A 17,173-nucleotide genomic window follows, 5' to 3' on the forward strand; every position below is an offset into this window, starting at 1 on the left:
ATGTTCCCTGGATCATCTTATGGCCCAGGACTATTCATAACATCTTCAGTACCTTTCAACCACAGTTTGTCTTCAGGTTCAGATTCTTGAGAGAGAGTCTGATTGGCTTAACCTGTGTCCATGCTTGAGATGCATCTAGTCATGGAGGGGAGAAAGAGTGGTAGCTAGTCTCCAAATATGGCCACAAACAATTCCTCCCATCTCAAAGTTGGGGAATATTACTTAGAGTGCTTGTCCAACATGTGTGAGGCCCTAAGTTCCAATCCTGGTACCACAAAACAAAAAATTCCTCCCATCCCTGTAAGCAAAGGAGACAGAATCCATTTCCCTCTCATTGAATCTGGGCAGGGACTGTGACTTTCTTTGACTAAGAGAATGCCAAAGAAGTACTATTTTGGGATTTTTAAGCACCAGTCATAGCAACTCCAGAGGTTGCTGCTTCTTCCTTCTAGGAAGTCAGTGTATCTTCAAGCTGTAAGGAAGTGCAGACTAGATTACTGACTGCATGGTGAGAGGCTACATGGAGAGATACCCTGGAGGAAGAGAACCGATTTGGAATGTTTTAGTTCTCAGTTGAAAGCAGTCACATGAGCAACTTCAGCCTATCATGTCAATCCCAATGTCATGATAAATGATCTTTTGTTTGAAGCTATTTAAACCTTGGGGTATTCTGTACACAGCAAGAGATAACTGAAACAGGATAAGAACACACATATCTAGCACAATGTTCCAATAGTTTCCAAAAGTACTGCTCCAGCTCTTCCCAGGGACATGTGCCTCTGATGCTGGGATAGGGCCATGTTCTAATGTCCGTTGATGATGTGGCAATAGGACCTGAGAAGTGAGTGGGAATCATAGCAGATGCTGTCTCTTGAGCCTGAGGGCTTTCTTTTTTGGATCCTTTTTACTGATAGGTTTCTTGCTTTTGGACAGGTAGATAATGGCTACTCTGTAGCATCCACATTCGTTGTTAGCAATCAGCCAGGCTTAGAATAGCAATATGCCAATGGGACTAATCAATCGCAGTCAAGTGGTATTGCTGTGGTGGTAGTGGTGGTTGGCCTTAAGGACTGGGAATTGAGTCAAACATGTGCCCTGAAAGATCTGTGCCACAAGAGCTCTGTAGAAAAATGGGTCCCTGATCTACCCATTTTAGGATTCTGAATTATAGGGTGTGAATGTGGCTAATGTCCAAGAGAACTCCCCTGCCAGACTCTAGAGGGAGCCCTTCTGTTGATATATCTTCATGTATAGGCTCTTGGGCCCCTGAGCATGGTCAAGCTTGGCTGAGCAAGCCTGACCTCTATGCATTGAAAGAGAGGCAAAAACAGACCCACCATGTGCCCCACAATGGCAACCTAGACAAGAAAAGTATAGTGTAGAGTCTTTACATGTTCTCTTGTCTAGAGGGGAGAGATTGAATTGTTCTCTGAATGAAGGTGCATGAATAGGGCAATAAACAAGCTGCCCTACAAGGCAGAGGGAAAGGCGATGTTTTGCTGAAAGTACAAGATAGCCAGAAATCCCAGGATAACCTTGGAGAAGAAACTTGTCAATCACAGCAGAAGCCATGCCCTAGGGCAGCCAATCCACAGCCCAATTGACCAACAGCTACCACCACATGGCCTGGCATAGAAACTCCAGATTTTCTGGAGTTGGGTGTTGGGAAACACAAATTAGAGATACAGGTAGCCATGAGAATAGCTGGAGAGGGTGAGACTGCATGTTTTTTGGCTGCAATGTGAGGCTGTGACATACCAAAGCAAGGAGGGAGCTTCCCCAGGCAGAGAAAGTTTCCAAAAAGCAGGAGTCATGATGCACAGGGACTGTGACTGAGGGGTGACCAGGAGTCCTAAGAGGGTTGAGGAACCAGAAAATTGCAGACTAGAGTTGAGAAGAACCACACAACAAAGCAGGCAGAAAGTAGAAGGAGGCTGGTCACGTGAGAGGACAGCATTATAAGGCAGAGCACATGAGATTCCCCAGGGTCAGAGTGATACTAGCTTTCATGAAGGATAGCTGCAGCTGAGCTAGGCCCACCCTAAAGGTGCTACTAAAGGGCAGGAGCAGCTAGGCGTGGTGGTACATACCTATAATCTCAGTGGCTTGGGAGTCTGAGGCAGGAGGAGCACAAGTTCAAAGCCAACCTCAGCAACTTAATGAGGCCCTAAACAATTTATAGAAACCCTGTCCCAAAATTAAAAAAAAAAAATAAAACAGGCTGAGGGTATGGCTCAGTGGTAAAGCTCCCTGCGGGGTTCATCCCTGGTACCAAAAAAAAAAAAAAAAAAAAGGTAGGTGGCAAGGAAGAAAAGAAAGGGAAGCAGAAATCTCAGAATGAGAAATGAACATATTTATTTCTGTTTCTCTCATTGGCTTCCCTGAGAGTATCAGCAGAAATTCTCATGGGTATTCTCATCCCATCCTGACCGCTGCTCAGAGCAGGGGCCAATTGAGTGGAAAGTCACTCCAAAACAGCAGGAGCAGGGAATGGAGCACTTGGTGTGGTTTATGGGAACATCATGGGGGGTCACTGTGGCCCATGTCCACAGAGTAGTTAATGGTTGTCTCCAATCCAGGCTCAGGGAAGCTCTGGGACTCGCTGTCATACACAGAATACTGCTCACCCTCCTCCTTGTCCTCATCACTGCCCTCATCCTCATCCTCGACCTCATCCTCATTCTCATCCTCGACCTCATCCTCATCCTCATCACTGCCTTCATCCTCCTCCTTTTCCTCATCACTGCCCTCATTCTCATACTTGTCCTCATCACTGTCCTTATCCTTGTCCTTGTCCTTATCACTATCAGTGCCCTTAACCTCATTCTTGTCCTCATCACTGTCCTTATCCTTGTCTTTGTCACTGCCATCAATGTCCTCGACATTCACCATTTCCTTGGACTCCGGAGGACTGAAACCCATGCTGGTGGTGGATGACACAGACAGCTTGGGCTCTGATAGGCTTGTGGGTATCTTCCCCTCTTCTGTAGTAGGCTCCTGAGTGCTGTGTAGCTGGAGGATTGGCAGCTCAATGTTGAGGGAAGGGTCAGGCTCTATGGCCTGGGCCTGGGCCCGGGCCTGGGCCTGGGAATGGGCCTGGGCCTGGGTCTGGGAATAAGCCTGGGTCTGGGCCTGGGCCTGGGAATGGGTCTGGGCCTGGGCCTGGGCCCGGGCCTGGGTCCTGTCAGTTACTGGCTCAGGATGCATGGTAGATTGTGGGGTGAGGGGCACTGTGCTACGCCATGAGGGGCCAAAATGGGGAACACGATGGTGGGAGGTGCTGACGTGGGAGGCACTGACCTGGGAAGCACCAACCTGGGAGATGCTACTGGGATGGTGGGCTCCCAGCCGCGAGGCCTGCCTTGAGACCTGATGTAGCAAATGGTCCTCCTCCAGCTTGTGCAACAGGCAGCGCCAGTCTATCTTCGAGGACAGGCGGATATGGGAGCCCTTCACTTTCTTGAAGCCCAGGAAAAGGTCCATGAGTGTCTCAGTGATTGGGAAGGAGATGAAGCCAAGCTGCTTATTGAGGTTGTTCTCAAACTTGTACTTGCAGATGAGCAAGGAGACTGCCTGCTCAACCAAGAAGTTGATGAGCTCCTCGTACCAGGGGTTGGAGAGGTGGGACATGCTGGACTTGGATGAGATGGAAGGCAGCGACTTCTTCTTCGTGAACTTGACACTGGGGCTCTATGTGGTAGCCAAGGAGGGAAAAGGAGACATGTCACATCTTGTTGGTCTTACCTTTCCTGCTGCCTTGTGACACCCATCACATCTCCTTGGCAGCCCTACCAGCCCAGCCTGTCACAAATATAGAAGTCATACTTATCACACTAAGGATATAAACTCTACCACATTTTCTATGCTGTGATACTCAATAGCCAACCCTCATGATCACTTCACCTGCCTCACCTATTAGGCCTGCAGCAAAGCTAGGGACCTCAGTCATGGTGCCAGCAAACCTGAGCCTGAAAAACCTGGGCTTCTACAAGCTGATGCTGCAGCCCTATGTTCAGAGAGAAGCACACCTGGACCTTGGTGAAGGCACAGTTGGGGGACTGCTAGAGACCCACCAGGGTAAAATCACCTATGTTGTCCACATAGTCCCCCTGGGCAACTTTCCCTAAGCAAATCAGAGAGGCTGGAGAGTCCTGCAGTTGAATTTAGAGGGAACTAGACTCTAGGATGCAGAGTCCCCACAAGGGACAAGACCCTTTCTATGTGGGAGGACCTCCAAGATTCACATACAAACATTAAAAAAATATATATCCAGGATAAAAAATAGCCTTTATTCATCTTTGACAATATTTAGTAGTAGCTAGGCCAGGATTCCTGGTATTCCAGCAGCTTGTACTATGCCCAGCAGGTTTCCATAATGTAGGTCAAGAGAGACCTTGATCTTGGGCACCTGCCAGTGATAGTGGCTGCTAGGAGTGGTGGGTAACAGGGTCATTGCCCTTCAAATTTGTCCTCAAGTTTCCATGCCCCACTCTTGAGGGGATTACCTTTGAACTCAATGAAGCCGAAGAGGAGAGGATGGGGAAAAGGTAGGAGGAAAGAGGGTGGGAGGAGACAAGTGGAGGTGGGACTGGTCCCCTGAGGCAACCCTGACTAGATGCCAACTCCACTGTGATTCTAGGTGCAGGCAGGGTGAGATGCAAGCCATGGCAAGGCTTGGTTTTCTGGCTGGAACTCTGGAACACAGGTGTTTTCTGTAATTTGGGATCTAAGTCAGGAGTCCCCTGCCTGGGGTGAAGTGAGGGGCTAGGGACATTGGTCTCTTCTGTAGGTTTCACCTTGAGCCTGAGTTTGGTGGCCACCTGAGCATTAGACACAGCGGGGGAGCCCCGTTTGCCCTTGGTTTTTCTGGGAGTTATCTTGGAGCTGGAGGCTCTACTGAGGAAAGAATCATAGTGCTCCCTTCTCCTAGTGGGTGTGACCATCCTGGAGTCTTGTGGTAGCAAGTTAAATGACAATGCTGGGTTGGGATCGCAGTTGACAGGAAAAAGAGGGCAGCCATCTGGGCGGCGAGCACAACTGAGCTTGTCCACAGCCTGACTGACCACAGTCTGCAGAGCAGGAAAGAGGTGGTGCTTAGCCAGGAAGTCCAGGGTGCAATGGGGCTGACGGACTGAACAGTAGCCAGGCAAGTCAAAGGATGCTGGCTGGCTCAGCAAAGATTTCATCTCCTTGTTGAATTCTCGTTTGAGGAAAAACAGCTCTCGTTCTCCAGGTCCCATCTCTGATGCTTCAGGAGTGCCTGGTCTGGAGCCCAGCAGCCCTGAGAACCAAGACAATGGCTGCTCCCGGGTCCGCTGGCTGCTGGCCTGGCTGCCCAGTGAGTCCCATAGCAGGGATTCCCTCTTGGAACTGGGCTGACTCAGGCCTTTCTGCAGAAAGAGAGAGGGGGAGGGGATTCTGAGAGGTGTCCAGAAGCAGCCAAGCACGCTTGGCCCTGGCCTGGCCTGTCCATCCCCCCCACTAGCCCCAGTCATGGACCCAGATCTCACCCCTTTCTTCTCCAACCGCAGTAGACGCTTGAGGTTTTTCTCCAGTAGAAGTTTGTCCCTCGTGGGTGGCACTGAGCCTAAGCCTTGTGCACCCACGTCACTGTTCCAGCTGTGGGAGCCCAGACAGCCAGCTGTGAGGCTGCTATGGGAGTCAGACATGGAGCTGGAGCAAGATGGGTAATTGTTGGGGCGTCCAGTACAGAGGCTGGGCTGAGCACGGTGTCGGTGCACAGTGCTGAAGCTGGGTCGAACACGTGGCCGCCTACCACTTGGCACCTCAATTGGGTCCTGGATCTCTACCAATGGCACCCCAGCCTCTGTCTTCATAGCAGCCATGCGCTCTGTTGCCTCCTCCACCACTGTCTGTAGGCTGTCTAACACCTGGCCCTCAGTCAGGAAATCCAAGAAGCTACCAAAAGCCTGAGGGCCCTTAGCAGTTTGGCGGTGGCCCCGGTAAGCTGAGTTGCCATCCATTGATGGTGGGTGGGGCATACGACCCAGCTTGGAGGCTGACCCCATTTCTGGCAACAGTGGCTTCTTGGGTGGCTGCACCTAAGCAGACAGGCTTTTCACAGTTTGCAGGATGCCCTGCAGGGGAGGGAGGTCCCTGTCCTAGGGGGCTGCTAGGAGCTAGATGGAGATTGAACAGTGGAAGGAATTCCAGTTTTGTTTTTTTGGTTTTGGTAGTGCTGGTGTTTGAACCCAGGGTCTTGAGTGTGCTAGGCAAGAGCTCCACCACCGAGCTAAATTCAAAGCCCAGGAATTGCACTTTAGAGTATGCTAATCCTGGGTTTGGACCCTGACTCTGCCATCTTCAGGCTGTGTGACAGTGTCCACAATAGCCCCTTTTGAGGTTCAACCCCCACTTTCACAAATAAGGATCTATTTATGATTTCCCTGAAATGTTCCCCAAACCTACATTTCACATACACAAGACCTAGTCTGAAAGCCCACTTCTACCCTTATATGTGGTGTGATTGGGCAAATGATAAAACCCCTCTGAGTCTCTGTGGTTCTGAATCTCTGCAAGGAGCAAGCCATCCCTGTCTCCACTGCTGTGATGCAGAGAACACAGGAGATCCTGAGCCCTGTTTTACATATGGCTACTTCTCTAACTTGAGTCCTGGACTCTGAGATGACACCATGCTCATACTCAGAGTTCCTAGTTGATCCAAGTCCCTCTTGTGACACTGGAGTCAGGGGAATTGGGAATGAAATCAAGGGAGATCAGGGCCCAGCAAGGGGTTGTAGACAGGTCAAGCCTATAATAAGGACTTCACTAAGAGGACCAGAGAGGAGATCAATAGGAAACAAGAACGAGTATTAGTAGTCCGTGGCATCAGGTTCGGATCCTGCTAGGCATACTTACCCGTGCTATGTACGTGCTGTGGCCAGCCTCATCGTCGGCCAGGTATCCTGAGTGGTGGCGACAGCTGGCCATAATGCAAGCAGCCAAGCCCACTGTCCGCCTTCTCTCTTCAGTTCCACAACAGATTCCACTCTGCAGGACGCGGGAAAATGGCGTAAGGGTCTCAAGGGTGCGCCCAGGCTTCCACGAGTCCAAGTTTCTTTCCGTCCATCCCTGACTATGTCAGTGGCCCTGGGGTCCGCCGGTACCTCGCTCCCCACACTCCGTGTCCTTTATAACTCTTCCTCTGCTCAGAGCCCCCTAGGCGTCCGCGGACTGCCCCCAATTGGAGTCGTAAGGGTGGGGATCTCTGGGGACGGCCGTATCCTGTCTCAGAGGTCTCTGGGTCGGGATGTGTCTGACCCTCTCTCCTCCTAAACCGGGGCCTCCTGGCGTCCCACCCTGGCTTATGATCGACCCGCTCACCAGAGTCCTACCTTGCTCGGCTAGCTTGTGTGGTCTGTGCGCGCTAATTGACCACCTCACAGAGAGCTAGATTGTGTTGGGAGGGGGGGGGCTCCCTGCTCGATTATTTAAATACCGCCCCCTGATTGGTTAACAAGGATCCTTTTGCCCACTTGCTTCTTACGACACAATAGTTGGGGGCGGGGCCACGCTGACTCCTCTCCCACTCCCACTGCCCCTGGCTCTGTTGCCTTCACAGTCACCGGCGACCCGGGTGGCTGCGGATTTCGCTCTCTGGCTAGGGGCTCTGAATCTGGGGAATCGGATCTGTGACCCTAAACTGCCCCAAAATGAGTCTAAGGGCAAAAGCCATGGCCTCCAACCTCAATACAAACACACCTTCCTCAGTTTCTCCTTGATAGTTGCAAAACCCTCGGCTTCCTGCTCTTATTTCTTCTTTCCAGGGGCCTGCTCCCCTTGCCCAAGGTAATAGACCACAGAGTCCGTCTGAGCCCTTTTCTGCAGTCTTCCTGAGAACAGAGGAAAAAGTTCCAGTTCTCAGTTACAGGCCTAGCCAGCTTCAATTCCTGGCTGTGCTGTTTCTTGAGGGTGTGATTCAACCTGAGCATAGACTCCTTGTTTGAAAATAGGACTAACATCCTTCCACATAGGGAGTACAGGATTACATAAAATCTTCATACAACACACTTGACACCCTAAGAGAGGCCCTATATAACATTACCACATTCCCTTTCCTTTCCCCTTCTGGTCAACAGATTCACCACAAACCCCATGCCAGAGTCTACCACTGCATGTTGTTACTTGTCTACCAAATGGTGCTCCTTTGGGGCAAGGACTGAGACAGTCAGCCCTGTCCAGTGCCTGGCACCCAGGAGGTGCTTAATCAATGCTATCTTCCACTTTTACAACCTCAGGACTTCTGGCCTTTCCAGGATCAGCTTCCCAGTGGAGAACGGTAGTTAGTTGAGGTCTGCTAATTCAATAATTAGTATGATTGAACACAACAGTCTGTATGTCAAGAGCTTGGTTGAAGGGCTTTTTGAGTCCTCCAATACCTACAAGGCTCCATGAGGTATTATTTGTTATTCTCAAGTTCTACTCTACCTTCTCTTCCCCTAAGAGGACTAAGAGGATCAGAGGAGGCCTAGATGTAGGCCCTGAGTTGCAGGGACTAATCCCAGATTCACTACTCCTCCCCTCTCTGACACTCAGTTTCCTTATCTGTAAAACACAAATGACATTACCAATCTCAAAGACTGGACACAAATACCATGATTTCCATAGTGAAAAATAAATCAAAAGAGTCACATTACAATGAAAACTGTTTGTCATCATGGTAACTAGTGACATAATCATGGGTAAGGAAAGGCTTTCTGGACCCAAAGAGCAAAAAAATTGTTATAAATGTAAAACTTGTTACTTTGGACGGAGCTCCAGAGAGACACAGAGGCTAATGCTTTCTCAAATTAAGCCATTATCATGACATATATGTTCATTTTCTTGTTTAGAGCTTTACTAAGGAAATGTCTCTTCTTAGAAAAATAAGTAAAGGACAATAGGCAATTTTTAAAAAATCAAAATAGTTAATAACATGAAAAATGTTCATAGGCACTGGTATACAAAAAAAAAAAAATTACAAGAATGCAATAGCATTGATGTGATCATCTTTGGATGGTGAAGTGAAATTAGGTGTGTTTATCTTCTTAGAGAATACTGGAAGTACACTACCCAGAAAGTTAGCAATGGTGATCTCTGGAAAGAGTAAAGGAGTTTTTCTTTTCCTTTTTTTTTTTTTTTTTTTTTGTTTTTCTCCCTTTCCTTTCTTTTTCTTTTATGTTGCTATTTTAAACAAAGAAAAAAAAACACACACACAAAAAAACCAAAACAAAATAAAAACCCATTTCTCAACGTTCACTTTTTTTCTTCTTCTTCTTCTTCTTCTTTGGTTCTGGGGATTGAACCCAGAGGAGCTTAACCACTGAGACACTTCCCCAGCCCTTTTTGAGACAGTCTTGCTAAGTTGCTTAGGGCCTCACTAAATTGCTGAGACTGGCTTTAAACTTGCGGTCCTCCTGCCTTAGCCCCCCGGGGTACTGGGATTACAGGCGTGCGTCACGGCGCCCCGCTCTGCCGTTCACTTTATTAGTCAAGGAAAGTTCGTCCTGTTGTAATTATAAATGCAGTCTTGAACTAGTTCCAACAGAGCAAAGTCGGCGGAGTGGTTACAGAGCCAATTAGGAACCACTAGCTGGTGACAACAAAGGCGAAGGATAGCCGCGACTAGGCGTGTGCGTCAGGGCGGGGTTTTGGGCAGCGTTCTTGGGCGGGGCCTGGGTTGTCTAGACCACACCCCTCAAGTCTCCATCAAAGGTTTGAAGCTGCCATGGCTGGTCCGCGCGTGCGGCTGGTGGTCACCGCAGATGACTTCGGTTACTGTCCGCGGCGCGATGAGGGCATCGTGGAGGCTTTCCTGGCAGGGACTGTGACCAGTGTGTCCCTGCTGGTTAACGGCGCGGCCGCGGAGAGCGCGGCGGAGCTGGCTCGCAGGTGAGAGCGGCCCCTTACGGGATCCAGCGGGTTTGGGGATGCATTTGCCCCGCGGCGTCTGGGCTCCAGATCCTGCTCCGCCCACAGGCACAGCATCCCTACCGGCCTCCACGCCAACCTGTCCGAAGGTCGACCTGTAGGCCCAGCCCGCCAAGGCGCCTCGTCGCTGCTGAGCCGCGAAGGCTTCTTTCTGGGCAAGATGGGATTCCGGGAGGCGGTAGCTGCCGGAGACGTGGCTTTGCCTCAGGTGCGGAGGTGCGGCTGCAGGAGGATGCACGCGTTGACCCCAAAGCTCAGCCCGGAGGTTACCGTGAAGTCGTTAGGGACAGGAGCGGCAAGATCCTTCTCTTATTCAGTCTTACAGTTGTACAAGGAGGGAATCTTCTGTAGCTGCTCCCTGAAGCTCAAATGTCTATGCTTCTCCTTCCAGGTGCGGGAGGAGCTAGAGGCCCAATTAAGCCGCTTCCGGGAATTGCTGGGCAGGGACCCTACGCATGTGGACGGACATCAGCATGTGCACGTACTCCCAGGTTCGTGGGTTCAAGCTCCCAGGTCGGGGGGCTTTGCTCCCAGATGAGGAGATGTGCTCCTCTCTGAGGCGGCTTCGTCAGCAGGTGTGTGTCAAGTGTTTGCCGAGTCGCTGCAGGCTTATGGGGTGCGCTTCACACGACTGCCGCTAGAACGTGGTGTGAGCGGCTGCGCGTGGCTGGAAGACCCAGCCCGTGCCTTCGCCTGCACAGTGGAGCGCGATGCCAGGGCAGCTATGGGTCCTTTCTCCCGTCATGGCCTATGGTGAGCACCGGACTCCCCAATCCCGACCCCATCCCCAGAGTCCCACGGGTTGGTTCACTTGTCCAGAGTGTCCCTTTTTCAACCTGGAAAAAGGTCAGGCATCGACTGGCTGCCCCACTCTAGTTCCTTCCCGCCCTGACCCCTAACTAGCCTTCAGGATCTTCCTGCTCTGCCATTGATGCCCCAGCACCTACAGGTGGACGGATGCTTTCGTGGGCCTGAGCACTTGCGGCCGACACATGTCTGCTCACCGCGTACTGGGGGCGCTGGCGAGAGCCTTGGAAGGTATCCCTGCAGGCCATGCCCTGACAGCCGAGCTGATGGCACACCCCGGTTACCCCAGTGTGCCTCCAGCCGGGGGCTGCGGTGAGGGCCCTGATGCTTTCTCTTGCTCTTGGGAGAGGCTGCATGAGCTGCGGGTCCTCACAGCGCCCACTCTGCGGGCCCAGCTTGCCCAAGATGGCGTGCAGCTCTGCACCCTTGACGACCTGGACTCCAAGAGGCCCCGGGAGTCCTCTGCAAGGCCACTCTGGAACCCTTCTTGGAGCCCTTCCCCACCATAACTCCGACAGTGAGCCGATCGCTAATGCCCCTTATAGGTGTGGAAGAAAGGGGCCAGAATAACCTCTGGCACAGCCTGGAACCATGGCCTGGGCAGGAACCCACTTCCCACAGTGAGACACTGCCTGCTTTGTGCCCAGGTCCTCATGGTTCAGAGTGACAGCCAGGTATTAAGGAAGCCACTCTTGGCTGCATGCAGGCCCAGACAATGACATCTGGGCCTGCAGAGCATTTGGTGACAATTCACATTGTAATGTAAACCCCTGACTGGGCAGGGGCAGTGGGCAGGGATTGGCTGTAAATAAAATATGTGTCTTTCAGACTTGGGTGGTTTGTAAACAGTGCTTGGGAAACCATGAAACAAGAATGTACACAGCAACTCCTTTGTGGCCCAGACCAAGTCAATATTCTATGCAAATATTCTGTGTTCTGGTTTTGTTTATGCTTAGGGATGTGTATGATGGGTTTTTGTTTGTTTGTTTTGTTTTTTGGTACTGGGGGTATTTTTACCACTGAGTTATATCCCTAGCCCTTTTTATTTGTTTTGGAATTTTGAGACAGGGTCTAAGTTGCTTAAGCCCTTGATAAGTTCCTAAGGCTGGCCTCCAACTTGCCATCCTCCTGCCTTAGCCTCCCAGTCACTGGGATTACAGGCATGTGTGACTGTGCCTCACTGGTTAGATTCTCGCTATGTCATCCAGTCTGGCTTCAAACTTCTGGGCTCAAGCAATCCTCCATCCTTAGTCTTCCAAGTAGTTACAGAACTACAGGCACATACCACCACACCCAGCAATACTGAAGTGGTTTTTGTTATTGTTGTTTTGGTACTAGGAACTGAACTAATTGGTACTCTACCACTGAGCTGCGTCCCTAGTCCTTTTCATTTTTTAGTTTGAGACAAGATTTCACTAAGTTGCTGAGGCTGGTCTTGAATTTGGGATTCTCCTGCCTCAACCTCCCAAGTAGTTGGTATTACAGGTCATGTGCCACCTCACCTGGCTTGTTTTTCCTTTATTCTTTTTATAAGGAATGGGAATAGGATTGTCTCATCAAACTGCTTTTTGGGAGGCATGGTAACTTCAATTTTTACTTAAAAAGAGGTCATCTGTTCTAAATAAGTCATTCTATGGGACAGGTGTGAGGAGGCCCCCCTTTAAGGCAAGCTTAAAGGAGTATGTTTAAATTTTTCCAGGAAGGGCAGTCTTCTGTGGAAATGGGAACCTGGGATTCCTAACTGGACCTGGTGACAGGGTCACCATATTAATTGGTTCAGGGTCCCTGAGACATGCAGAGTAGGCAGGGAAGACAATGGGGAACTTGAGAGAAAAGAGTCCTTCTGCCCAACTCCAAAGGATAGTAAGACAGGTGGAACACTACATGGTCCTTTTTGTCTCATTTAATTTCATGTGTCTCCATTTTACAGACCTAGAGGTTGGAGTGATAGGGCAGGGCTTTGGACATACTGATTTATTTATTCGAAGTGCACTGGACCCTGGCCTGTTATCAATTCATGAGATCAGGTGTCAAGAGAGTTCTTACTCTGAACACAGACAGTCTAAAGGGACAAGTGGCTTGTTTTTGTTTTGCTACTGGGGATTGAAACCAGGGGTGCTTTACCACTGAGCCATATCAAGGGTCTTTTTAATTTTTTTGAGACCGGATCTTGCTAAATTGCTGGGATTACCAGCAATTACCCAGCTTTCTGAAAGGGTCAAGGTATCCTAGTCCTTCTTCCTGCATGCACTTATCCATGTCTCTATCCCCTTGACCATGGCTTTAGCTCACCTCCCTCCACATCTTTTTCTGGCTCTATGCTGGTCTTCCATCCTAACCCTCCAGTTGACCTTGACTCTGACAACTACAGCACTTTTCTACTTCCTTTCTCTCATGCTTGTGAACAGGAATCACTGTGGGTTTAGTCCCATCTGCTGTCTAGCATTTACCTCCTTGCTTTGGCCCTGGGTGATCTGGTCATACTCATGAAGTCTGCTGGCTGAGGCCTTGGAGTGGCCTTGTTCTACTATGGGGTGTTCAGAGGAATAAGTAACCGGTTATGTAGCTTGAAAGAGAGGTGCAGAGTAGGCAGGAGGGCTTAGGGTTCTGCACAAATGTTAGATAAAACTGTAGAAGTGGCTATTGTCACCCAGGGAAGGAAGATGAGCAAAGACGGATGTTTAGAACAACCCTAGGGACCTTAGGAATTTAAGATAAAGGGAGGGTATGGCCAGACTGGTAGGAGAATCAGGCAACCAAGGACCACCTCACAAGGGAAGGGAAAGTAATAAGGACCTGTTGGAGTGATTACCGGTGGCCTACTAGCATGGCTGGGTAGGAGTAGGGTATTTCGTATGCCAAACTGCTGTGCAGAATGACTTAGACAGTGATTTACTGTTATATATCCACTCAGTGTTCACATATGGAGGGTCTGCTCTGTGCCAGGCCAGGGCTGGATACTGGGACACAGTCCAGCCTTCAAGGCAACAATCAATGTGATCTGGGCCACATTGGGAGGTAGGGTTAAAGAAGCCCACAAAAATGTATGAGAACAAAGGTGGGTTTTGCCAGGAGGTGCTGTCCTGGTTACCCTAGTGTGCCTCCAGCTAGAGGCTGCAGTGAGGGCCCAATAGCCACAAGGGTACTCCAGAGGAGGTGACTTCCTTCCCTGAGCCTCTGCACAGTGTTGGGCAAGTCATTTCTACTCTGGTCTTGAAGTCTGCCCAGTTCCCCAAGAGCCCTGTCTCTGAATAAGAACATGTCCCAGTCACCCAGAAAATAGACATTTACCAGGCATGGCCTGGACTAGGTACCATGCTGCACTTAAAAAGTCCCACCCCCAGCTTTGCTGTCTTGGAATGATGCCATTTGCCACTCTGAACTTGAGGAAGCAGGGAAAGGGGAAAAAAAAAAAAAAAAAACAGGGCAGGAAGAATCAAGACTAGATCTGGCTTTTGGATGGCAAGTGAAGGGCACAGAGGAACTGCCAAATGGAAGTTGGAGCAGGGCTTAGAAGCTGCCTATTTGGGGCTGGGGGTATAGCTCAGTGGTAGAGCGCTTGCCTAGCATGTGTGAGGCACTGGGTTTGATTCTCAGCACCGCATATAAATAACAAAAATAAAGGTCCTCAATTAAAAAAAAAAATTGAAGACAAAAAAAAAAAAAAGCTGCTGCCTGTTTGGTAACGAGAAAGACTCGGTCCCTTGGTCAGAGAAGCCAGTCTATAGGGTCCTCTATGCCTATGACTTTTGGAGGAGAGGAAGAGTCTATAGCCATGACTGGACCCTTTGAGAGGAATTGTGCTGATTGGTGGGATGCAAGAGCTCAGGAGTAAATGCAAAAACAGCCAGATGCCCTTGTCATCACCCAGAACATGTTTCCTCCTCTATAAAAACAGGCATAAGGATAATGGTGTTCACAGTGCTGCCTTGAGATTCAGAGGATAAAGGATGTGGCACATCCATGTGGCAGAGCAGCCCACCTGCAACTAAAGGCAAAGACCCTTATTGTCCCTATTACTAAAACCATAGGAAGCTTTGCTCTCTGAGACTGACAGGTAGTCTGGGTCTTATCTAGCATCCAGTTCCAGAAAGGGAACTAGGCCTGAACAAAAATATGTGTCACTGGCCTGGCTAGGTGCTATACCAAACTGGCACTTTTACTGTAGTACCTTGGCACCCAACGTTTTGGGGAACGCTGGGTCAGTTTCTAGCTGGAAACCACTTAGGGAAATGGCCTAGCCCCAGCTTAATTAGGACACTGATCAAGCCACCCTTCTCAGAGCCTATTTTCACCTCTGCTATACATGGATCATAGCATCACCACTCTCTTGGGGGGGGGGGGTGTCACAGGAGGACTGAAGTGACATATTCATGTGTGGAAGTTCCTGTTCCTTTACTAGACATCCACAGGATCCCTCTGCAGGCCTTGATACACTCTAGATTCTTCTGCTTGTCCATTGTTGATTATACCCCATTTGCTTCCCTCTGGGGACATAAGAACACCACTGTGTGCCTCTTATGAAGAGGATGGGAAAAGGGAGAGAGCTCGAAGGCCCCAGCCACCCTTCCCCACTCTCCAAGAGCACAGGCTCCTGGCACTACCCACCTCCAAAGGAAGGAAGAAACCCACACAATCAAACCAGTGTTGGAGAGCATTTTTATTAAGGGCAGCAGAATGGGATCGCAGCATCTTAGAAAGCCTATTCTCCACTGTTGCGGAGAGGGACAGGAGGAAGACCCAGGGCACTTCAAGGAACTAGGCAGATGTGAAATCCTGAGCCAGCACGGGTCAGTGATAGGTGGCTACTCTACAGCTCTCCTCTCCTCCAGAGGATCCAGCTTTTGGTTTTGGAGCAGCCAGGGCTGGCCACCAGCTTGCTCAAAGCCTGCCTCAGGGCACGGCTAGAAGGAACAAGCCACCCAGGCCAAAGGGAAGTACACCCACTAGAGAGCCAGGCCTCTGCTGCTGGGGCAGACCATAGGGTGCCAGTGCCAGAGCTGAGAGTCCCTGAGAGGGGCTGCTGGCATAAGGGGTACCTTCCCACAGTGAGCAGAGAGCAGTGAGTGGGTGACAGGCAGGCAGAGCTACATTGGCAGAAATATGAAGCAATGGGACAGTTTCCAAGAATGGCAATATTTCTAGATTCAGAGAAGCAACAAGAACAAATGGTGTTTTTTTTTTGATATCTTCTAACCATTTGGCATTTTATTACAAATCTGCGTATGAGTGAAATAAAATCCATTATCACCTTTCTATTAATGGACAGATGTGGAAACACTGGCCCAGTGCTCTTGCCATCCTGGACACAGGGGAGTCTCCAGAAACCTGTCCCTTGAGTACCTAGGACTAAAGAAGCTGAGCTCATTACACCCCGCAGGGGCCACTTGCTTGGACAACTAAACAGTGTTATGCTCCCTAACCTATCCATCACTTCTCACATCTGCACAGACGAAACCCAGACCTGACTTACACGGCCCTGAGCCCTGAAAGATCTCAAGTTATAGAATTAAAGTCAAAAAAGAAAGCAAAGTTTCTTGAAGTCATCTTCTCTAGAGGATCTAGTCCCCCCAGTAGCCAAGAAGAAAAGCCGCCAGTGGCAGAAGCAGAGTTGGTGACACACAGCGTTTGGATCATCAGCTTCCTCAGGGTATCAGAATGCCATATATTCTCTACTGTTTCAGGGACAGTCCCACTTGCCTTGAAAAGACATTAACATTCAAATCCTTACAAAGTTCATCTGATGATAACCTCTAAGGTCAATTTTTATTTCTACAAAAAAAGGCAATCAAAACAATATAAAACACATTGAAAGGATATTATTGAGCGAGCATCAAGTGGAGCTTGACTCTGCAAAGGTTGTTGAGTCCAAAGGGAGAGGAAAGGCCATCTTGTTCCTGGGATGAGCCAGCGGCTGCTCTGAAGGAAAGGGCCAGCAGAGACCCCAGTGACCCCAGATTGGTGCCAGCTACAAAGCTGAGTCCTGCCAATTCTGATCCCGCAAAGGGTCAAACTGTGCCAAGGAAGGGCTGTGGTGGGGCTGCTGCGCTGAGGAGTTGGAGAGCTCCGTGGCACATTCAGATGGAACTTAGAATTTCAAATGGATATTCTGGCTTTTACTTTGCCTGCGATGAGCAGTGGATCTTCTAACATAGCTGCAGAAAGGGGTGCTGGCCTTCAGCCTGATCAGGAGCCTTTCTGGCGAGAAATTCATTGCACAAGTGTGCAGCGTCCTTGGCTGGCAGGCCCTCCCTCTGGGGTCACCACAGACCTGGCATTACAGGGTTTCCCTACACAGGCTGGCCAGGCTGTAGTTCAATCATTATACAGACATCAGGGTTTGCCCGTTTAATCCATACTGTTGTGGAAACATTAGCCAGATTTTTACACAAGGAGTGGGCCTCCCTTTGCGCAGCATTCCCCCCCCCCCCCCCCC

The 17,173-nt window shown here is 49.8% G+C and overlaps 2 protein-coding genes across 2 annotated transcripts in view; one reads left to right on the forward strand and one right to left on the reverse strand.

Moving 5' to 3' along the window:
* Positions 1–2,338: 2,338 nt before the first annotated feature.
* Positions 2,339–17,173, reverse strand: part of Ccdc116 (coiled-coil domain containing 116) — a 23,212-nt gene continuing 8,377 nt past the window's right edge. The window contains exons 2-5 of the mRNA XM_048785086.1: positions 6,880–7,011; positions 5,511–6,056; positions 4,797–5,390; positions 2,339–3,690 (exon numbers count right to left, since the gene is read on the reverse strand). Coding sequence (XP_048641043.1) covers positions 2,521–3,690; positions 4,797–5,390; positions 5,511–6,056; positions 6,880–6,951 — 2,382 coding nt within the window. The 5' untranslated portion in view covers positions 6,952–7,011 and the 3' untranslated portion in view covers positions 2,339–2,520. The remainder of the gene's footprint in view (positions 3,691–4,796; positions 5,391–5,510; positions 6,057–6,879; positions 7,012–17,173) is intronic.
* On the forward strand, positions 9,680–11,662 carry Ydjc (YdjC chitooligosaccharide deacetylase homolog). Its single transcript, XM_015500189.2, is given in 6 exon segments — positions 9,680–9,891; positions 9,979–10,138; positions 10,322–10,421; positions 10,506–10,683; positions 10,880–11,196; positions 11,199–11,662. Coding segments are annotated over 6 exon segments (1,125 nt in total). The 5' UTR covers positions 9,680–9,727; the 3' UTR covers positions 11,405–11,662.

The sequence above is a fragment of the Marmota marmota genome, unplaced genomic scaffold, assembly GCF_001458135.2.
Source record: "Marmota marmota marmota unplaced genomic scaffold, marMar, whole genome shotgun sequence".
NCBI lineage: Eukaryota > Metazoa > Chordata > Mammalia > Rodentia > Sciuridae > Marmota > Marmota marmota.